This window comes from Crocodylus siamensis, chromosome 1 (genome assembly GCF_052110815.1).
Source record: "Crocodylus siamensis isolate JL-2025a chromosome 1, ASM5211081v1, whole genome shotgun sequence".
NCBI classification, from domain to species: Eukaryota; Metazoa; Chordata; order Crocodylia; family Crocodylidae; genus Crocodylus; species Crocodylus siamensis.
In genome coordinates this window covers 233,323,319-233,346,870 of record NC_143395.1, presented here as the reverse complement: position 1 = coordinate 233,346,870, position 23,552 = coordinate 233,323,319, and the positions used below count along the sequence as shown (strand labels likewise).

The 23,552-nt window shown below is 45.3% G+C and overlaps 1 protein-coding gene across 1 annotated transcript; it reads left to right on the top strand.

The window, feature by feature from the left end:
- Window positions 1-119: 119 nt before the first annotated feature.
- STYXL2 (serine/threonine/tyrosine interacting like 2) lies at window positions 120-21,666 on the top strand. The gene is made up of 6 exons (XM_090059161.1): window positions 120-252; window positions 1,225-1,358; window positions 7,463-7,557; window positions 8,051-8,282; window positions 9,071-9,288; window positions 11,895-21,666. Exons 1-6 carry the CDS (start codon window positions 250-252, stop codon window positions 14,732-14,734), a joined length of 3,522 nt encoding a protein of 1,173 aa, XP_089915287.1. The 5' UTR covers window positions 120-249; the 3' UTR covers window positions 14,735-21,666.
- Window positions 21,667-23,552: the final 1,886 nt, after the last annotated feature.

Below are 23,552 nucleotides of genomic sequence, written 5' to 3'. Positions count from 1 at the left end.
TGACCATGTGCTGCCTATGAGGCACTGAATTCCTTCCCCACACGACCCAGCAGCCAGTGTGGGGCACACACTATATTTAGAAAGCTGATAAAGATTTGGTGCTGACAGTTGCCCTGCCCCTTCCAGAAGGAGCGGCAGAGAGAGAAGAGGGTGGCTGATCTCTCGCTCTAGCCAAGGGCCTGGCCAGGTTTCCTGCCCCATTCACTGGGCTTCCTCACTGCACCTTGGACAGGACAGATCTGGGCACTGATGGTAAGTGCCTTTTCCTCGCATGTTTGCTTCCCCTCTCACTGGATCCATAAACAGCCAAAGCTCCTCAGCCCCCTGTTTACGGGACATGCCTGTCTTTCTGATGCCTGAGACCAGCTGCTGGGGGATTTCAGAGCCTTCACAGGCTGGAATGGGACAGACGTTCCCTGAGTGAGAGCCAAGAGTTGCTCTGCGTGAGGCCTGAGGAACTGGCCGCTGCTCCTCCGGGTTCCTAACCCAACTAATAATACCACCCCCTCCGCCCACTCACCATGCCCTGGTACCGTGGTCTCCCCGACAAAGACGTCTTGTGCTTGTGGGGTTTAAGAGTGGTTGGAATCAAGGGTTTCAGCTTGATCCTTTTGAAGCATGTCATTTTGGGGAAGAGAGGTCTCCTATTCTCTACCACACTAACTTCAAAGTCCCCTTTCTGGCTGGATGTGGCTTCCTCTGGAGCCTATTAACAGAACTGAGCTGGCCAGATGGAGATAGGATTTCTGCACAGTCACCCCCATCGTCGTTCCCAGACTCTGTGCCTGGTTACTTGTAGACTGGAAGAGACAGGCTCTCCCTGAGCCACAGCCTATGCTGGATGCTGGAGGAACTGGTGACAGCCTCTCCAGGTTCCTAGCCAAATAATAGAAGCTTCCCACCCACTGCCCAGGCAGGGGGTCAGACTTGATGATCTACAAGGTCCCCTCCGACCCTACTTCTATGAATCTATGTTACCAGGCATCAGCATGTGTTGTGGGCTCATGAAAAAGCACTTCTTGGAGAGTTCACATTCCCCACCCTGCCAGGAAGGGGTCATTGTTTCGTCTATAACTCTGGCTTTGAGCTCATAGGTGCTGTGTCACCGCCATGTCACAGGAATCAGGAATGATGTGCTGTCTGCCTACCCAGCCTGAAAAGGTTTCCCTAAGTGCTGTGCTGTCTGTGGTATATTCTTACCCCTCCTCCCTTCCCTTTCCCCAGCTCCAGCAGACCCCAACAGCTGCCATGGCAAGCAGCAAGGACTCAGACAGTGAGCAAGTGGTGCCAGATGAAGAGGATAGGCCAGATGTGAAGGCAGTACAGGCCCGCTATCTCCGCAGCCCCTCCCCGAGTCGGTAAGTGCACTTACGCAGGGGACCGCTGTGGCCTCCTGACTGCACATAATGAATTGCTTCCTTTTCCTCCTCTCCCACCATCCTGCCATGCATGTGTATCCACTCAGATCCTGAATATGACATAGGGCTTCCCTCTGCTCTGTGAAGCAGTTGCCTGAAACGCCAACATAGCCCACACATGAGTGAGGGGACAGAGCTTGTATGTTATTTATCCCATTCATTCAGCTGAGATTTTGCCCACACATCCCACCTACATACACATTCCAGAAAGCAATATGAGGGCCGGCGGGGGAGGATTACTGGTTGCCCACTCCCTATGCGATGCCTCTGCCAGCTAAGCTGCAGAATTCAAATGAGCATTTCACATCTCCCCAAAGTCCAGATATGTTCCGGTTGACTGTTTTGATTCAGCCTGTTATACAGACCTGCGAGACCCAGGCGCGGATTAACAACCCCCTTGTGCCCAGGCAGTGAGGCTCTTTGGATTTGGGTTCTGGCTCAGGCTGACCTCTCACCAGACAGCTGGGTGTGAGGCAGAAGGGTGCCCCTAAACTGGCAGAAGATGAGATTTTGCCATGTTTGAGGTGCCTCAGTCAAAACTAGCACAATTAGATTCTTTTTCTTACAATGGCAAAAATGTGTTCTTTTGTGCTGCTTTTCTAATCCAGCATGCCTGACTGGACTCCCCATATGGTGTTAAATGCTTTATTTGGGTCAGGCAGGAAATGGGGATCCAGTCTGGAAGGATTCTTCTCAGAAAGAGATATTTTGGGAAATGAGGCCACATGCAAATGGGGACATAGTAAATGGTTTCCGCTGGCAGCCTCAACTCTGGGGCTTTGCTAGCAGCTGCAGCTGGCCTGTTTGCTCTGTTTTACTGTGTTCATTAAAAATTGCCCATACAATTCTCTGGGCTCATGTTCAATATGATCATGTCCTAATCTCAGTTAACTGCAGCCTCCTCCTCGTCCTCGTTCTCCTCCTCCTCACCTGCTCAGTCATTCAGCATGACTAGAACAGCCTCCCTCACCTGTTCTGCTGCTCGTGCCAAATATAATTAACATTTGGGTCACTTCCATTCACAGGGGATCTAGGGAGGAGCTCACACATTGTCCTTCCAGGATCAGGGCCCATAAATGGGTGTTCTGCATCTGTTACCCATCTGCCCCTACATCACTCCTGCTCCCTTCATCACCAGCAGGTAATCATGGAAGGGGCGGCAGCTATAGGAAAAACTGGTATGGACATTGTAGCTATTCTAGAAGCCCTGTAGAGAAATGCCTGAGGGCCACCTGCAACAGCTCAGGAGCATCAATGTCCCCCAAAATCAGCATTTGTTGCAGCCTGCCTGACTGCATGCCCCAGGGAAGGCAAAATCGTATTCACCATAGGCCCCAAACAGTATTAGCATTAACTTGCAGAGTTCAAAGCACAACTTTTCCACCAGCAGGAGGAGTGGAGCCTGGCACAGAGGGAAGGATGGGGTTAGTGATACCAGAGAATCCTGCCCACCAAAAACTCCCTGCATACCATCCCCTGCTAGTGTGCCTCAGTCCTGTCCTTAAGAAATTGTTCCAGAGAGTGAGAGAGGAATTTAATCTTCATGGCTGAGAAGTCTGTCCAGAGCCCAGCCTATAATCCTAGAGAGCCAGCCCTTCAGACTGGTCTGTGAGTGCCTCCTTCCCCCTCCCTAGCAGCACACCTCACTTTAGAGATGCTGCCAGGGGCTGTGGTTCCAACAGTGGTCCCAGCTCTTCTCTGACAGAAGCTGCAGGCCTGGGTATGTTGCTAAGCATGTGGATTTCCTCAGGAAAGCCCAGCTGCACAGAAGCGTGATCCAGTATCTACAAGCATCTGCCACTGCACTTCCCAAACTTGTCCTCAACATGACCCCATTTATGATCCCATTTCCTCAGCACGGCCCTTCACTCCCAGCTCACAGCCCCCCACCCTCCCAGGTGCCCCTTATTCCTGACCCACAGCCCCCTGGCCCTGCCAGTGCCCCTCACTCTCAATCCACAGCTCCCCACTCTCCCCAGGTGCCCCAGGGCCCACAGCCCCCTGTTGCCCGACCCCAGCAGTACCTGAGTCCTGGCTGCCGCCCAGGAAGCAGCAGCTGCTGAGGCCAGAGCACAAAGCCTGGCTCCCTGCCCCGTCCCCTCCCCAGGCAGCACGGCCAAAGCATAGCCCATGGAGGGCAAGGGGGAGGATGTGGGCTGCCTACTATGGGCTTGGGGCTCCCAGCCCTGCTGCCCTTCCCCTGGGTCTCAGCAACCCAGCGGACACAACCTGGTGCAGGGGAGAGCACCGCACTGCGAATCCATGTTGCGACCCCATCCGGGGGTCATGACCCACAGCTCAGGAATTGCTGACCTACCATCTACCCAGTGTCATCCCAGCCCAGAGAATCACTGACATTTTAGGTGCTCCCTACAGACCCCACTTTTGTAGGCCTTATGGGGTTCTCTGCCCTGTTTCGTGTCCTCCCCTACAGAGTGTAGGTATCAGGACCAGAGGTCCCTCAATTCCCTGGTTTGTGTTGCTCACCATGACTCTCCACTAATGTCAATTTAGACCAGGATATCACATACTGATGTCAGGGTGGAGGGGGCTTTAGGGAGAGGGTGTGTGTAAAATCTACTAAGGTAGTCTTGAACTGAGGGGAGAGGGAAGGGAATGAATTTATTCCTTTACAATAATAGGGCAAAATTTCCACCTCTACCTCTTCCCCCATTCCTCTAATCCTGTCTCAGCTGAACTGTGAGCTCTGTAGTGCTGCCTGCACCTGCCCATCGTACTGCACAGTCCTTCCCTTCTACTCCAGCTTCCCCAGCTGTTCCTGGGTTTGGAAGCTGCTGCCCAGCTAACCTCCATTGCCCAGTTACTATGGGAACCAATTTAATTAATGCAACTAGCCGCCAGAGTGGTGTGTGCAGAATCCTGAGACATCTGAGCCCTCTAGCGGATGAAACTGAAATATTCACCGATTCCAGGCAGAACAGAGCGAACCCACAGAGTTAGCTATTTAACCCCAGTGCAATGCTGTACCCTGAGGCTAGTGTCGGCAGAACAGGCTTTCCAGAAATATTATCCTTCATGGTGGGAGCCTTTTGTTAACGTCTTTAATATGCAAAACTTTAGACTGCTTGGTTCAGAGATGATACCTGTTATTAGACCAACCTAAGAAATCACAAAAAAAATCATCTTTGAACCAAGCGTTCTAGAGTTTTGCATTTCTTTTTGTCTCAGACTAACACAGCTACCAAATACATCCCTTTCTTTGATACCATATTTGAGCACAGATGTATTCTAGGTGTACTGATAGCCCCATAGATTGATGTGTTCTGTTTATCCATTGAGTAAGTTCAGTACTGGCAGCAGCAAGGGTGAGTATCTTCTGTATAGCCCCTGCTAATGCATCTCACCCAACACTCAGAGGGACTCCTTCAAGTCTGACAGGGAGTTCAGTCTGCATTGCTTGGCCACCCCTTGATCCACCTGCTGAGACTGACAACTAGGAGCCCAGTTAGAACCCATTTCTCTGGACGCTTCTATCATGTGGCTACCTGTCCCATGAATGGAACTGAGACCCCCAGCCTCAACCCATCTACTGTAGTCCACTGAACAGGTTTTTTTTAATGTTATGTTTTGGGCCAAATCAGCCAGATCAGTTCTGAATTCTATCAGCTGAGCAGAGCTCAATCGTTCAAGTCCATATGGCATTACCACCAGCAAGTATACTACCTCCCAGACTCATCATCAGTTTGGGGCTTCATATACTCCTAAATCCACAGCAATCCTATGTGCAAGCCCCAAGCCCAGAGGCCTTGGCATTCAGTTGACCCCTAGTCTCACTTGACCCTAGTCAAAAGGCTGAAGGAGCAAGCTAGAGGAACAGCCTAAGATCAATCCCCCATCACCAGGTGTAGCCAAGATCCTCACACTGGAGGATAGAGTCTTGCAGGGGTCATTCTGCTTGCAGTGCAAGGAACAGGCCTTCACCCTTGAACTACATTGAGTCATTCAAGGCTGAGAAAAAGGGTATCTTTCCTGCCAGGTAAGTAAAACCGCCTGGGCTAAAACAATACGGTATCTCCCCTGCTGATGAGAGGTGGAATCAAGCTGGTATCTAACTGAGAAGAGACCCTTCAGGCTGGTTGTGTCTTCCATTTATGGAGAGTCAAAGCCATTCAGCCATTCAAACAGTTTAGGAATCATGATGATGATGTAGTATAAAATAAACGTTTCTCTACATTCTGTGTAAATGAATCAAAGCCTCCTTCTGCTTTAATTAACAATAAAACACATCTCACGTAGTCCTTCGTGCGAGTGTTTTTGCTCGCATGGAAGGCTTGCATCTCCTGACTCCTTCAGTCATGGAAACAGATTGGTACTGGTGATCTTTAGCACTTACTTGTACATTAGTAACTCAAAGGGGGAGGAACTATAAAAGGTCAGCAGTCAGTGTTAGAGATGAGTAACTAGTCTAGAAAAAATATTGGTCAAGAGATGTTCAGATAGAAGCCATGAACTCACTTTGATTGCACTGTAGCCCCTTTATTTCACTTCTCACTAATACTAAGCAAATTTTGTTTGCAGGAATGTGTGCAGAAAAAAAAGGGTCATATAAATATGCATTCACACAGAGTGTACCAGCAAGCATGTACTAGTAGCCAGGCTGCACAGCTGTCCAGTCAGAGACCAGCAACAATTCCATGTGGGTCAGGTGACAACTCAAAATATGAAGCAATCAATGTGGAGAGCATGGTAATTTGTGGGAGATTCATAGACCGCACTGCTTTCATTTAAACCAAGGGTGTCAAAGATAAGGCCCTATCAATTGACTCACAGTGTTTCCTGTAGATCTCTGACCAGCCCTGCTCTGAATGGAGCACATGCTGACCCTGGCCTCAAGCACTGCACACAGGATCCAGAGCAGGTCCAGATCAGAGCCACAGAGCAGCTGCCCATGCTACATCCAGGCCTCAAGCATCATGTGTCCTGCAGGCCTGAAGCTGGTATGGGGGTCTGGTCTAGGGCACATGCTGTTTGTGGCAGCTGCACTGGACTGGAACCAAAGCCAGTCTGGACTAGGCCTATAAACTAGCCTGTGTTCTGGACCCAGCCTGCAGAGCCAGGCCAGAATAGACAACACATACAGCATATGCCCAAGACCAACCCCACGTGCTGCATGTACTTCATGACCCAAACCAACCCTATGCACCATGTGCTGCATGCAGGGCCAAGGCCAGTGCACACACTGCAAACAGCACATGCAGCTTGTCCAGGGTATGCAGCACCCACACTGGACCAGGCATGCAGGCTGGATCTGGCACATGGTGCCAATCTATGGGCCTCACCCAGCTCACAGACTTACCCCAGGCCTCTCATTCAGCTCATATGGGGCAATTTGTTAACTGAAAAGAGCCAAATTTGTAGCATTATTTGGTGTTGGGCAAACTTCAGGTAGGACATGATTTGCATATTTGCATGGCATACTGTAGTCCTGATTTCTACCCAGGGTATCATAGCAAAGGAAGTAGATCAGTATGGTTATGTCTGGAATGCAATGGAATGATGTGCAGATACTATGGTGGTGAGAGGGGCTCAAGAATCAATATAGAGTAGAAGAGGATGTCTATTTCTAAGTGCTTCAGATACCTCAGTCTACCTCAGCAAAGTGACCTTTGATAATTCCTTCCAAGGAAGCACCTTTCTTACAGTTCCAACGTGCACACTCATCCCTGCAGTTCCCCTACACTGAATCTCCCTCCCTCACCTGTTCTCCTGCTCTCTCTCTACTATCTACAGGTATCAACCTCCTGTTATCACTAACACTCTCACTACTCTCTTTAGAACTTCTCCCACAAGAACCCCCCCGCCTCCACCTCTTGCAGACATGTTTCGGAGACTAAGGGTCTCCTCCAAAAGCAAAGGAGATACATGGAGTTTGTTTTATCCTGGGGGGTGGGGTTCCTTCACCTCCCTATAAGACCTGTTCTCTGGCTTCCCTGCTGTTACATGCTGAAGTGTTTGAGAAGAGCTGCAGTACCAGAGCTGTGGTTGAGAGGAGGTATTTGCTTAAATGTTTCCTTGATTGGCAGGTGCTCAATAATGTCAGACACAGACACAGAGAGTATTTTCATGGAGCCGATCCACCTGTCTTCTGCTGTGGCTGCCAAACAGATAATCAATGAAGGTAAGGGGGCAAAGAAGGTGGGGTAAGAAACACACACTTTGGTTGCATATGTTTTGCCTCTTTCATCCAGGGATCTCAGTCTGCCAGACCAACCTTCCTGAAGCCTTATAATGCCCACAGGATAGGCAGGTTACTCTTTCTGTTGTACATCCATTAAAAAGAAAAGTTTGATGACTTGTCCTAAAGTCACACAAGGTATGGCAGAGTCATGGACTATAATGCAGAAGTCCTAGTAGCCTGTTGATTTAACTACTAGATAATTTGCTTTCTATGTGGAATTAGAATGAGACTATAGCTAGTGTGAGTAGAAAGGGAAGTGTACCACACTCAACCTATTACTAATTGCCTTGAGGCTACTACCTGAGTACATATGTGCCCACATGTGGAAGTGTATGGAACCACTGTTGAACATAGGCCTTCATAGGTTGCTCCAAAGATAAAAATGCCAGGAAGTCTTGTACGTGCTTTTAGTGATGGTGTCAGTTCATTCCAGAGCTGAAGACAAAGGAGGTCAAAGCAGATACAGTTTGTCTGGGGATGTTGGAATCTGCAAAGCAGCTGCTGGTGGAGGACCTGTATAACCGAGTTAAGGAAAAGATTGATGACACCAGCCTGTTCAACACACCGTGTGTGATGGACTTGCAGAGGGCACTGGTGAAAGACAGGCTAGAAGCCCCTAAGGATCCTGTGGATGAAGTCTGGCCCAATGTCTTCATAGCAGAGAAGTGAGTATGAGCTTTTGCTATTGAAGGTGCGCAAAATTCTTAGCAAAGGGTTAGAGCATGTCACTGAAGGCATAATATAAATTACATGTATCTAATGCCTTTCATCCCTTGAGATCCAAAGGCATTTTACAGACCATGTTTACAGCAATCACTGTACACTGAAAAGCAAACACTTCTGGGTGGAGCCCAGCAGCTTTTCCATACTGCATAGCAACACTTCACAACAACGTCGGAAAGAGTGTGGAGAACAATACTATATCTGATTAAACCCCCAGAGAAAAGATGGGAAAAATTAAATTATCTAGCTGGAATTTGGCCCAGACATGAGAACTAGCTCCTCTGTTTTTTAAAAGAGGAAAGAAACATGCAATTTATGGAGTACAAGCAGCAACGGCTTCTGTTTTATGGGTCTGCTGTCCACAAGACCTGTGCAGAAAAGATGCTAGAAGGGGAGAGGGTGGTACGAGGTCAGTCACAACGTGATTAGAACAAAAAATAACAGAACTGCATGAGCCCAAGAGGGCAGGGTGAGTGGTAACCAAGCTGGAAGGGAAGGTGGACCTGTTAAGATGCAGAGAGGACAGGTTTAACACTTTAGCAGCCCAGTGAACATTGCAGAGAAAAATCTGAAGAAGTGTTGGGCAACCAGAAAAGGAGCAGGTGATTGGGTAAGGGTGTGTATACACTACGGTAACAGGCTGGAAATTTTCTAATGACTGCTAGTGGACTGACTCTCCCCGTCCCCCAAAAAGAAGCCAAACTCTAAAGTCCCTATCTCTCTTCTGAAGGAGTGTTGCAGTGAACAAAGGCCGTCTGAAGAGACTTGGTATCACCCACATCCTAAATGCAGCTCATGGTACTGGTGTGTACACAGGGTCAGATTTCTACAATGGCTTGAATATCCAGTACCTGGGCATTGAGGTGGATGATTTCCCAGATATGGACATCTCCAAACACTTCCACCAGGCTGCAGAATTCCTTGATGAAGCATTGCTGACTTACAGAGGTAGGAATAAAAAAGTAAATTAGTTCATGAACACTTCAAAATCCATAGATGGGGCTGGCATCACAGGGAACATTCAGAGCCAGATCTGTAGTTACCAAGTGGCTCCAGTGCAGATGCAGACATAAGGGATCCTGGTTAATTCCGCAGGCCCATATATGATGGGCATTCCAAAGTGAGACAGGTCAAAAATGGATCAGAAGAGGGAGGGCAAATGAGGGCAGAAAGAATTGGTCTAGAGCTGGCCATTAGTGAGAGCCCACCCCCCCAGAACTGAATCTGCTACCAGACATCTTCACCCAACCATTGTGATGAGTTTGCCTCTTGAACCCATTTCAAGCAATAATATGAGCCCTGGTCCAGGCTATCTAAGTCTCTGTGTCTTGAGATACTCATCTTTGCAAGGTTATCTACCACAAGACCACTGTAGGAACCAGTGTATTATTAGGGTGACCAAAGCAATAAGACATAAGAGAGGACACATTTCTGGGTGATTATAATCAAGGCCTCTGCATAGTCTTTTACAGCAGTCCCCACCATTGTTTGTTTGGAACTCCAGTGTACCAGATTGGAAATTCTGCAGAAGCTCTGGCTAAAATTAAAAAAGAGATCATTATAGAATTAAATATGAAAAGGAATAATACAATCAGTTACATGGTATCCCTCGTATTATTTATTTTCCCATTTGATTCACTTAATTTTATTCTGCACTTTCATTTTGAATGTGCTGCTTATTTTTGCATAGATAATTTATTATTATGTTGAATCAGTAGGGGAAGGTGGAAGTTTTGGCAGCTGAGGTAAGAAGCTACTTGGGGACTCAGTTAAGTGTATGAGGCAGTTTGGGATTGCAGAACTAGGCATATTAATTGAATGTTTCTGGTAAATATCTGCAGTGAGGCACTGACATTTAAATTGGTGGCCTCGTTAGGTTTCAGCGTGATCAGCACATTCACATAAACAGCATGTTGACACTCAGATATAAACATTTAAGAATTACAGTTTCAGGTTGTCAGATAGAAAGCTGTGCTTTCTTGATGCTCATGCTATGCTTGGGATGTTTAATTTTAAATGTAAAAAGGTATGAAAGTATCATATATTCTCACATAAAACTTGTACCTTTTTCCCCCAAAATTGGGATGCCTGAATTAAGTGGACAAGCTGATTTTGTGCCCAGGACAGAAACACCTTGCTTTGATTCTTGCTCCATGATGCAACAGCTGTTGCATTTCTATTCAGGCAGCTAAGGGAGTCAGATGACTTACTGGTTCATTGTTCTCCACTCCACAAGTGTTATTGCTCATCTCTTCTTTTTAAAGGTTTTGGTTTTCCATTAATCAAACTAATGTTGTTGTCTGCTAGTTGCTCCTGGTCTTTCTTCTCTTATTTCACAGTCGTGGAGATTCTTTAGCTCTTTTCAGAATCATAGATCCACACATGGGGACCAGTCTGCAGATGCAGCCAGGAGACCAGCTTTAGTTAAACAGAAAAAGGAGGATGAGTGAGCTGAAACTTAGGCTCTGTTCCTGCTCTATGCAGCCATAACTCTAGAAAACTCTAGAAAAACCCAATTTAGCCGTTCAAAAACAAGGTGTGTATTATATTCCAGGGGGCATTCTATGTGAGAAAATGTGATAATGGAAAGAAAGAAAAGGCTAATAATAATAATAGTTCTGAAGCACAGTTCTGCAGTAACAGGTGCATTCTGTGGCAAATACCATGTAATAAGTCACGTACAAGAAGACTGAGTATAGGGTATATTATGTAGTGTTACAAGTCTATGCATGCCCAGTCTTTTGAAGGAGTTAAACTAGTTTTTACTATGGAAACCTCAGCTATACCAGTCACTGACCCGGCTGTTCCATTCCTGAGAACCAATATAACCCTGATAGCTCATTAGTTCTGACCTGCAGTAGATCTAACACACCAGAGCTGTCTCCTGGAAAATATATAAAATAAGTTAGCATTTTATCTAAGTCTCTCAAAGTAATTTATAAAAATTAAGTAATTAATATATTTGTCCATTGGTATTAAGCGCCATCATCATTAACATTGAGACTGGTATTAATATCCCCATTGCACATATGGGAAAACTGAGACACAGGTCAGTTAAGTAACTTTCAAGCAGGGGGTTGAACTAGATGACCTTTGGAGCTCCCTTCCAGCTCTGCCTTTCCATGATTCTATGACTGATCCAAGGTCATGCAACAGTCAGCTGGGCTGTAAGGCTCAACTCACTAATGTTTATAAAGTACTTTGAGACTCTCTGAGGAAATGTATTACTGTATTCACTTGAATAGAAGATAATCTTAATTATTAAAGGACTCCTCAATAAGTAGATGTGATACTCAGAAAATTATAACAAATTCATAAATTTTCCATATATAGAATCTAATTATTGGGGGTTTGTCCCCTTTCAACTGCTACAGCACAGAAAACAAATGTATCTTATTCTGACATGTGACAGCCACTTCTCTTGGCATATATCAACCTGCTAACTTTTGGCATCTTAGTTGTCTACATTTTAATTATGGCAATTTAAAAAAAGAAGAAGAAATCCTTCTATGCCACTGAAAGCCATTGACTATCATTATGTTTGAAACCTGTAGGTAAAATCCTGGTGAGCAGTGAAATGGGAATCAGTCGCTCAGCTGTGCTGGTGGCTGCTTACCTGATGATCTATCACCACATGACCATCTTGGAGGCCTTGATGACCCTGAGGAAGAAGCGTGCTATTTACCCCAATGATGGCTTTTTGAAACAACTTAGGGAGCTCAACGAGCAGCTGCTGGAGGAGCGAGAGGAGGAGAATGCTGCTGGTGAGGATGACACTGTTAGCCAGAGTTCAGTCATCCAAGCAGGGGCTTGTTCCCTGCCATCTGGGGCAGAGGACTCTGGAAGTGTCATGGGAGCCAAAGTGCACTCCATCACAGTGGAGGAAGAAGATACTAACAGCATCCTCGGTAGTGTTCTGAGCACCTCATCCTTGGGAAAATCAAGTTTGGTTTCCAAGCAGCCTACTCTCATTAGTGAGGAAGAGGAGGAACAGCTGTATGAGGAATGGAGAAGAAATCAAGGCTTGCCTGCAAGGGAGCTACCAAACAAGGAGGAAGAAAGAAAACCTCCGAGGCTTCCAGACCAGGCGGGGGAGGAATCTGAGGAGGATGTGGAGAGAATGATCCAAGAGTGGCAGTGCAGAAATGAGAAATACCAAGTGGAAGGTAATTGTCCACCCAAGAGGGAGGATGAAGACTGTAGCATGGGAGGAAGACCCTATCATTCAAGTGAATTCAGCGATACTGAAAGTGTGAGCAGCCTCGACATCCAAATCTTGAAGCAACAACTGGAAGCCAGTGGCATCAAAAGGATGACAAGGGGCCGCACAGACTCTATGTCTACAGAGAGCACCTGGGACATGTGGAACCAAAGGCTACTGGAGATTGAGAAAGAAGCAGCTCAGCGATATTGCTCTAGGAATAGAAGTTGTGAGGACAGTTCAGGACAAGAGCCAGGAGGAAAGGTCAGGGACATGGATGAAGAAAGTGTGTTCTCAGACACCAGCTCCTTTTATAACTTCTGCCAAAAGAACAAAGACAAGCTGACTCCTCTTGAAAGATGGAAGATCAAAAGGATCCAGTTTGGTTTTCACAAGAAGGACCTTGAATCACCCGAACGCCCCAAGGTGGAAGAGGGCAGCCATCCAGGTGAGGAGGCTGCAGAAGAGAAGAATCTGTCAGATGTTAACCTGACTGCTTACCAGGCCTGGAAAATGAAACACCAGAAAAAGGTTGGCAGTGAAAACAAGAATGAGATTGTGGAGCTTGCCAAGGGCGAAGATTCTGTCTCAGCTAAAAAGAAGCAGAGGCGAGTGGAGCTACTTGAACATTCAAAGAAGGTCCTGGAAGAAAGCCAGTCCCTGTGCAGCTGGGAAGCAGAGAGCGCAATGAGTGGCAGTATCCCACTGTCAGCTTTTTGGCCTTCAACACCTTCCATTGGTGGTGCTGATGATTCAGCTTCTGTACTGAGTGTGCAGAGTAACCTCCCACCTTTATCTCAGACCAGAAGCAGCACTGGGGCCATGCAGCCTCAAATGCCAATTATACCTCTACCTAACCTCCAAGCTGGCCCAAGTGATACAATATCCATGGCAAGTATTCAGAACTGGATTGCCAATGTGGTTAGCGAAACCATTGCTCAGAAACAAAATGAGATACTGATGCTGTCCCGCCCACCCTCTGAAATGGCTTCCAGCATGAAGTCAGGTGATTTTGGCAAGCACCTAGATGATGACAAGATCTCCCTCCTCAGTGCACAGAGTGGCTCATCTCCAGCTGGTTCACTACTCCGCCAGCAGGACATACGCTGTGCTGATACCCGGTCTGTCCTGTCTTGCAACACCTCAATGAGCGCAAGGACAGAAGGGTCCAGCTCGCAAGTGACGCAGACAAGCAAGCCATTGTTCAGTCTTTTTGCAGATGATGTCGACCTGAAGAAACTCAGCCGGAAGGAGAAGGAGATGCAAATGGAGATGAGGGAGAAAATGTCAGATTATCAAATTGAAAAGCTTGTCAGAGACAACAAACGCAGCACTTTATTTAAAAAGAAAAAGGACAAGGGAGAAGATGAAGAAGAGAAATTAAAAGATGACTCAGAAAGCACACTAGGCAATGTTAGATACCCCTTGCAAACAGATACTGACAGAAATCATACTGCATCTGCTTTCTCTGGTCAATATGCAAATACTGGTGCCATGAATTCAGAGACAGAGATGAATGTTAGCAAGTGGCTCAGTGACCTGAAAGAAGAAGAAAGGCCATCACATCATGCCCAGAGTGAGAAGGCTGGTGAGAAACACAACAGATCCTCCACTATTAGACAGGTAAACTCTGAATCAGAATCATCCAGCTACAGATTCTCCAGATCCCAAAGAGCGAAGCTGGACAGGTTTTCTTCCTCTGAGTCTAAAGGTGATTCACTGAGAACCACATCAAGATTTTCCTCTGTCTCTGCAGAAAAGGATAAGGAAATGTACAAGTTCACCCGATCAAAGGTTAGTGAGACAAGTTCCAGGGAAGAAAGCCCAGAGCCATATTTTTTCAGAAAAACACCTGAACCATCCTCTGACTCTGAATCTCCTGAAACATCAGCACACAGTAGATTCAGATCCCGACATGTTGAAGAATCTGAAGAAGAGTCCAGGACAGACATGTCTGAATTTGGAGCAAAGAGAAAGTTCACTCAAAGTTTTTCAAAGTCTGAGGAGGATGGAGAGAAAGAAGAGAAAGTGGAAAAAAGTGAGGAGAAGTTTGCATCAAGGAGATCCTCGCAGTACCGGCGCAGCACCCGCAAGGAAGAGGAAGAGGAAATGGATGATGATGCCATTATTGCTGCCTGGAGAAACCGGCTGGAAGAAACTCAGGCAAAGCTCCGGCGAAGGAGAGAAGAATGACCCAGGATAAGATTTTGAAGATTCTAGGTGGACTGTAATGGAATCCCAACTCTGGGGAAAGGGGGAGAGCTTTCTGTTCAGGAGTCCCAGACCCAGCTGTCACCTGAATCATTCACCATTACATTTGTGGATCATACTACATGGCTGGCAGGACATTGCTAATGTCCTACAAGCATTTATTTCTCTTTAACCAGCAGCCTTAGTAGGAGGAGGTCAAGCACTGGAAGTATTTGTGGCTTGCTGAAAAGAAGCAGCTTGTGCTCAGTGATCAGTATAGGTGTAAAAAGCATAAGGAGCTACTTGCATCTGAAGAATATTTTAGTAGTAAATGCAGGTAATGCTATTATGCCCCATGGGATAGTGCTCACAAATCAAGACCTTGGTCCAAAGCCATTTTGATTATATCAAGTTTCTAGATTCACTAAAGAGCTGCTCCAGCATTTTTTCTAGTTTCATCTAAATTGGAAGTAGGAGAGAGAATGTACAACCTTCCTTTGAAAATGTAGGTTCTTCTCTTAATAGCTTTGCTGTTACTGATAATTTCTTATTAATACACCTTTTCTTATTTAGCAGAAGCCAATGTTGCTTGTTTACCCCCACCAAAGTCATGAGTGTCAGCAAAAATGGCAAAGTGGGCAATCCTGGTTGGTCACTTAATAGGAGAGGAAAATGATCGTGATAGCAAAAGAAGACTGTACCAAATGTTACTGATGTATGTTACTGAAAGGAGCATACAGGAATATTCTGAATGCAGTGCTTGACAGTCTGTCCCTTTTTAAATTGAACACATCTAGGGTGGATCTCAATGCCTACGCGGGATAACTGATATAACCAATACAGTGACAAGAAGGTGTTCCTCCTCTAGAATGTAATGTTCTAAATCAAGGGCATCAAAGATACAGCCTGTGGGGGCCCAGCCTGTGGGTCTCAGACTGACCTTGTGTGCTACATATGGTATGCACTAGCTCTGGTCCTGTGTGCTACTTACAGTGTATAGAGCCAGTCTGGCACACACTACATACAATGCCCACAAATAGTGCTTAAGCTAACTGGTGCCCTGAGGCACTGATGGGGCCAAGGGGGGACCCCACTTAGGCTCCCACACAGCCAGCTTAGCCTGTTGCAGTATCCCTTAAAGTAGGAGGAGGCTCTGGCTCCCTCTTACAGGCCCCATGCACCAGAGCCAGCACACAAGGCTGATCCAGCATGGTCACCTCACAGCACACACCCCATGCTGGCTCTGCACATGAGCTCTGGATTGGTGCCAGCATGTACTGCATATAGCTTGCAGAGTTGGTGCAGGGCATGAGCTATATAAGCTACCAATGTCAGACTGGCCCTACATGCTGGCTCCAACATGTAGGGCCAGTCTATGGGTCTGATCCCCTGCTCTGTGGGTTTGACACCCCTGCTGTAAAGGTGCAGACAGAAGAGCAGCTCCGTGTTGTAACTCACAGTGCTTTGCAGGAAGCGCCATGAGTTACAATGATCCCCCAGATCCAACAGGTGTTCGTTGTTGGGTCCCAGGGGCTGGGAGATTGAACTGCTGTTTAGAGCTGCTGCAAGCCTGCAGCCACTCTCCCTTAGCAACACCCCTCCCCCTCTCCCAGCCCCAGCACTGTTTTCAGAATGAGAAGAGGGAAAGGGAGCATAGGGAGCTCATTCTGGGGGTGCCCAGCCAGTGCTGTAGGGTAGGGCAGGTGGATTGGAGTCATCCTTCCCAAGGTGGAGGGGACTCCAATCCACCCACCCCACCATACTCTCCAGTGGCAGCTAAAAAAACTCCAAACTGAACTACCTTCATTTGCTTTTCCCCTTCCTGTTCTGAAGACAGCGCCAGGAGCAGATGATGCAGCTCAGCCCTGTTCCCAGTGTGCATGGACAGAAGTTACTGAGGGCACTCCATTTTGGAGCATTTTCATCTGAACCTTCATGCAATGAGGGTTCAGATTGTCAGAAAATTGGGCCCTTTTCAAGCATTCTGCAGCCATGCACCTGTGTTTGGTCATGGCTATAGGGCACTTTCAGGGGCAAGATCCAGCAAAAATAGTCACTTCTCTCCGTGTTTTATATGATTTATTTATGTAGTACCACTGCCCTCCACTAGATGGATCTGGCTCTGCTCTCATGTGATTAGTGTCTCTCCTGCTAGTGGCTTGAAGTCTCCAAGAGAACACATGCTTAATACTGCTAACTGCCTTTTAGTTGATAGTCTGATCCAGTTAGAGAGACAGAGGTTTATTTTGGAGCAAAAGGTCCTAAATTCAATTTGATATTGCGCATGTGCCATTCAGAGACTATCTGCAATGTCTGTAGTCATATTCTGTCTTACCCTTTTTCCTGGCAGGGAAAAGATGGAGGTACTGAGATATCTGGAGGTACTAGAAAACAGTGCATTAGACTAATCTGGTGTGCAATAATTGTTGTGCACATGTAGATGGTGATGCTTTACTGCACATTAGATTAGTCTAATGCGCAGTAAAATGGCTCATGTAGATGTATGTCTCTGACACATCAAGGAACTACTCTATGGTCAAACAGCGTGTCACCAGTTAACCTCCCATGTCTTCTTCAAATCTCACCTTACAGCACCCTCAGCTGACTTTCTGTTACCATTCTGGAAATCTCTCTTCCTTCTGTCATGTGAATTATATTTTGAAACACCAGAGAACTCCATCATAACCTTCACAAAGATAAATACAAGGCAGAAACAAATGGAGAGATGAATCATTATGGCAATATTCCTCTCCCATATTCTTATGTTTACTTCCCCTCTCTCTATGATATTTAGAGACAGCTATTGGTATGCATGTTACTTCTCAATATGTTAATTATCCCTTATAGTTTGTAAGCTCCACAGGGCTGGGACCTTGTCTTCCAGTTTGACTGTATGGTGCCATGCACATCGGTGGTACCATCTAAAGAACAGGTAATGCTAACCTTTGTGTCTCATAGATGTAGGGTCAGAGGGGACCTGAGCAGATCATCAAGTCTGACCCCCTACACTGGGCAGGAATGAATACTGGGCTTATATGACCCCAGTCAGGTAGTTATTGAGCCTCCTTTTAAAGACCCCTAAGGTAGGAGCTAGCACCACTTCCCTGGGAAGTTGGTTCCAGATCCTGGTCACCCTGACTGTGAAGTAGCATCTCCCAATGTCTAGCCTGAACCTCTCTAGTTTTAAACTTGGGCTTGTCCAGGATTTGAACCCAGGACCTCTCACATCTAAAGCAAGAATCATACCCCTAGACCAATAAGCCATAAGTTGCCTTAGTTCAAACCCAGGAGAACCTTTTGGATCATTTCACTCATCTGTCCCTTGCAGAGAGGGCATTATTGCATCTTTCGAATACAAAGGTGTTTCTTTCTGACAACCAGGGCCAGGGCAACTGAAAGATGCTCAGTGCTTCCTGATTGAAAGAGGGAGTTTCAGAATCAAGTGACTGAATACTGACATATGTAGGGCCACAAAGGAAGGAACAGATTTTATTTCTTGTTTTGTTTTCTTTTCTTCACAGGAAACTTGGGCTATATTTTTCAAATAAATAAGGAACATGGCTTTGCAAACACTTCAGGTGTTCAGTTTGCCTTCTGCAGTGGAGCTGCAAGGCTTGCAGTGCACTTCCATTCTAATAAATCAGATTGCTTATTACCACATGTGAGACATTCCTTTAAAGCAGTGGAAATGCAAGCTCAGATTCACCTCTCATTATTTTTGTTGGGAGGAGCCTCACATCTCAAACTATTTCTAGGTTAGATCCACAGATGGTATAAATGAAGAGCAGTACCCCTTTACACCAGTTGAGGATCTGGCCCAGAAAATCCCATGCCCTGAGAATTAGCCTGCATAGTGCTGTCCTTTGTTTATTGTCTCTTCCCATTACCCCGGTGGACTTGCTTAATACATTACAATATTCTGTATTTACAGCTTAATCCAAGCTTGCATCTGGAGGATGCTGATCCCAATCTAGAAAAGCTTGCAAGTGAAAGCACTTGAGTAGTCCCAGTGACTCCAACAGCACTATGAGAGGCCAAAAGAAATCATAGCTAAAGAATTTTGCTGGATCAGGGTCATACACTCAGCACCTTCCAAGACCGAGTTCTCTGTTAGTAACATAGGCTGGATTCTGTTGAAACTGTCTTTTTCTCCCTGTGATTGGCTGCCATCCTCAACAAAGCATTTCCCTAGAAATAATAGGCAGCATTTTATGTTGAGACAGGTGAACATCATGTGGTTTAGAGGTTGGTTTCAGTTCACATAATACAACACAGGCTGTAGCATGTTTCATTTAAACTGCATCCCAAGGCTGTTACAGAATTAAATTATTGAAGACCCTCCGTTCTTTGTCTTCAGGACTGAAACATGCAACCCTGCTAGCAAGTTGTGACCCTTCTAGGAAAGGGTTAAGTGGGTTCTGCTGACTCACTGAGGAAGGTGGCTTATTAGTGCACTTGTATAAAAAGGAAATGAGAATGGCTCACTGGGGAGGGACAGTCTAGGATGTGGGCTGAGTAGTCAAGGGAGAGAACCCTTAGAAACAGCTGAATGTTGTTTTCTTATTGTTGATATCTTTGTTAATAAAAGCAAAGACCCCAAAGCAAGGAGGGGGTGATGTTGGACTCTACGCAGTGTGTGGGCTGTGCTTGAGAGCAGACTGAGAAAGGCTCCAGCTCACAGGTATAAATTACATGAAACAGTAACATAAAGACCTTGTATGGTGAAAATATTAAAGCATTCAGTCATAAGGCCAATAACCAGGAGGGATAGAAATGAAGAGGTCTAGAGGCAGAGTAGAAAAGTCAGCTTTTAAGATGAGAATTTAAAAGGAGATGGAGACTCAGTAAAGAGGAGAGATTCACAAAGACTGTTTCAGGCAACCAGAGCTGCAGGGGGAATAGTTCCTACACCCATCTCAGTGGTCCTATGCTAGATAAAAAGAATAGCAAGGTATCCAAATGTATTCAGAGAGGATTTCTTTCTGTGACACTTCAGCTTCCTCCTCCCCACAATCCTTCAGTGAAAGTCAAAAGGCAGCAGCAGGTATTGGGCCTGACACCTGCCCAATGGCATTTGCCTGCTGTATTGCAAGAGGGTTTGAGGGGCTTAGGGTGGGGGGGAGGTTCTGTCACTGTGAATTGTGGAGCCAAATTATCCTAAAAAGGCACTCCAGAACTGAGGCAGGTCCCAAATCTGCTCAAGTCTAAGGGGACCTCAAAATCACAGAGCTCAGCCATTTTCTATTACCACTGCTGCATCCTGGGTAGGAGGCCTGAGTCATCCAGAGCAGAATAGTGCATGTTGCTCAGTGCTTCAAAATGCTGTCACCCACACCTTGAGTGACTGGTGTCATATTTTTACAGCCATATTCAGTAATCGTTTCCATTTAAGAAACACTAGCTTTGGAGAGTGTTTTAGCAATCCTGTATGTTTCTCACGCACTTTGGAAGGCATAAAAGCAGAATGGTATGTCCCAACAAAGTGTTTGAGAAGAAAGTATATGAGGCATACATAGGTTTATAATGTAAAACTAATATCATTGTTAATTATATAGAGAGCAATGTCTCTACATATTCAGTTAATCCGTTTAAGTGCTTTACAGCCATTAAATTAAGTCAAACAAAATAAGGCTAGATTAATAAATCTTAAGACCTGATTAAGACTTTGTCCTATGCTGAACTGAGTAACCAGGAGAAAATAAATTCTTCTATTCAAAAGGGTAAAATTGAACCAAAGCAAAACTGGTTAGGCTAGGAAGATAGTGAAACATTTAAAAGATCTGACCATCCCATATTGCCTAACTAGCTACAGCAGCTATTCTTTGTTCATAGCCTAGGGATCCTTTGTGACTCCTCTGTACTATTAAATGCCCAAATCATAGTTATAGCAAGAAATAACCACCTCCGTCTATGACTAGGCAAAAGACTGCATTTTATACTGTCCAGATTTCACCTGATCATAATAATCGACACATAGATGACCTCTAGGCTTAGCTAGGATTTTATGTTAAATCAAAGACTGAAGCTACATGCCCTGACTTATAACATGCAGTAATCCATTTTCATAGCATCACCAATCACTTACGTTCACATTTCTCCTGCATTCTGATCCCTGCATTAACCCACTACATTATCCAGAGTCCAGTTCAAAGACTCTGTCCTGACTTGCAAGGTCATAGATCTCTCTCCCTTCTTGACCACAAACTCTCAGAACAGATACTACAAAACTGCCAAGTACAGAGAGGGGCTTGTGAGTTTGGGTGACAGAAATTTCATAGAAGCTGTCGTAGTCTGTGGAGTTCATGTGCAAAGGAGATAAAAATTACTAGAGGCCTCACCACAATCAGGACTAAAGTCAAAACACAGTTCTTTGATTTATATTTTCCCCAATAATTTTTTCATGTATTATACTCTTCCATGTATCCATATCCTGTGAAGTATATAAGCTAATTTTAGCTTGAATAGAATGGCATGGCATGGAATAGATAGATAGATAGATAGATAGATTTGAAATGATGATGATTGCACAAATTATGCGCACCTTACTCTCTGAAATGGATCAAAAGTATTGCCTAGAGGCAAAGGGTCAGAGGAGATTCCACATATGAAAAGTAGGAGGCCCTCTAGAGGATGCAACCCCAATTGCTGAACAGACACTACAGACATGATGGATAAAAGCCCACCTGAGACTTTGGTATGTGAGCAAGCGCTAGCTGACAATTGCCCCTCAGGATTCCAGTGAAAAGACTTCACTTTCACCAGAGACGTGATCTGAAAGTCTGGTTCTTGAACTATTGCACGGTGCTGCATTGCACTATTAAACAGCTGTCATGTTGTATCACGAGGTGGCTGTACTTGGTGATAGTTGTATTTATAGTTTGTATGTCGCTTTGGGATGAAAGGGGCTGGGTAATAAAGGTTAACTATTATCCTCATGACTGGCAGAAAGGATATATGCTTAGACAGAGAAGGATTTTGATTTTTTTTAACGTGGACAAAGATGAGTCAGATCCATCTGCCCTTCACATGCTCACTCTTTCTCCCTCCCTCTCCCTTTCCTCCTCTCTTTTGAAACAGATTTGAGCCCATCTACTTTTATATTTTCAAACAAAATTTATAAAAGGACCATAAATATCATGACTCGCTAAAATGAAAGCTGTTTTCTTCTCCTCCCATGAGACTCCTGCCAGAAAAAGACAGAAAGAGTTCACTTCTTTGAAGATTTCTTCCTCTGTTGAAGTAAAGCTGCTCTCTAAGAAGAGTCTTCTAGGCTTTGTTCTTGTCATCATCTTGACCTGTCTTTGTACTGGCTTCTCGCTATATTGCTTGAGGAAGTACGAAGGTTGAGTGTTGATGGTGGCTAGGGTAAGGATTTTGACTATCACTGTGAGGACAGGAGGTCAAATCAAAAGATGGGTGTACTTTGGGTTATCCTTGTTCTAACCCATCAGTGAAAATAGAGACATAGGGCCTGCCACACCGGATGAGTACTGGTCGTGCCCAAGGTCCATTTAGTTCAGTTTCCTGACAGTGGTCAGGACCAGAGTCTTTAGAGGAATGTGCAAAACTAGTAAGTGGTCAGTTATGGAATAATCTGCCCCACAAGCAATTTTCATTGTTTCATTGGTACAAGTTTGATTTATGCCCTGACACATGAGGTTTCATATCTCTTCCAAACTTCCTTCTATGCTGCCCTAACTAGGAATATTCCCAGCATTAACTGTATAAATGTCCAGTTCTGCAGTATGATGGGATGCATAGCTCTTGCCTACAAATAATCTGCGCTCGATCTCAGTCCTCACAGGAAAGAGTGACAAGGAGGTCTTAGAGAAGTAAGGCTGAAAGGGACCTCCAGAGGTGATCTACTCCAAACCCCTACCTGAGGCAGGATCATCTCTATCCCACCATACCGTACAACCATAATCTAAAGTCTTTGTAAAACTACCCTCAACCTTGACACAACATAGACCTAACACCCTAACCTGCCACTTGTAAAACAGGGGAACCACAGCAGCCAATGCCCTGCTTCTATAAAATATTGTCTATATATGTTCAAGAGGCCCCCTGCTAGAGAGGAAGGCAAAACCCCTCATCACCCATACCAATCTGACCAGGTGACACCAGGAAGTAGAAAACCCGGGTTAAGTTAAACATAGTAAAATTTCTGCCAGGAGGAACTAAAAGAGCAATAAGTTGGTGAGTCACATGTCACAGTCTGGTGTGCAAGTATCAGCTCGCGTTGGAAGAAGAGATGGCTTGCAGGAGAGCACTTTTGTTTTTCAGATGTTTCATTTGTGAATGTACCAGGAAACAGAGCTCTTTGTTGAAATTGCTGTTCCCCTGAACATCATTGGCAATGATATAAGAGCTAACAATGAGAAATGACAAGAGCTAGCCATGACAAAACTATTTTCTGTTCATTTTGAGCAGGAATTTCTGAGATTTTCTTCTGCTAAGATTCAGTCCCACTTTCTAAAATGGTCGTGGAGCTGCAGGATGTTAAGCTCTACTGATGAAAAACAAGGCTGTTCATTTATTTGAAAATTATATTGGTACCGAACTTTAGATACCTGGTTGTAAAAATCTGAGCCCCTATCTCCATACTGATCAGCTGTGATGACAGCTCACAAATCTGAATCATGCCTATTTCACCAAAATTTTAAAATAAATACACAAAAGGAAATTTAGTAGTAGTAGTAAAAATCAAAGGAACAAATGATTTTTCATCTATGGCTCAAGCTAATTTCTGTTTCAGCAAGAAAAAGTAAGCCTGACTCCAAGGCAGTGTCAGACAATACTATAAACAACAGATGCCACAGCT

What these genes read in the sequence shown, in the direction of transcription:
- STYXL2 (XM_090059161.1), top strand. An exon ending in AATGTCTTCATAGCAGAGAA is followed by an intron (nt 8,283 to 9,070) that starts GTGAGTATGAGC and finishes TCTCTTCTGAAG; the next exon opens with GAGTGTTGCAGTGAACAAAG. An exon ending in AGCATTGCTGACTTACAGAG is followed by an intron (nt 9,289 to 11,894) that starts GTAGGAATAAAA and finishes TGAAACCTGTAG; the next exon opens with GTAAAATCCTGGTGAGCAGT.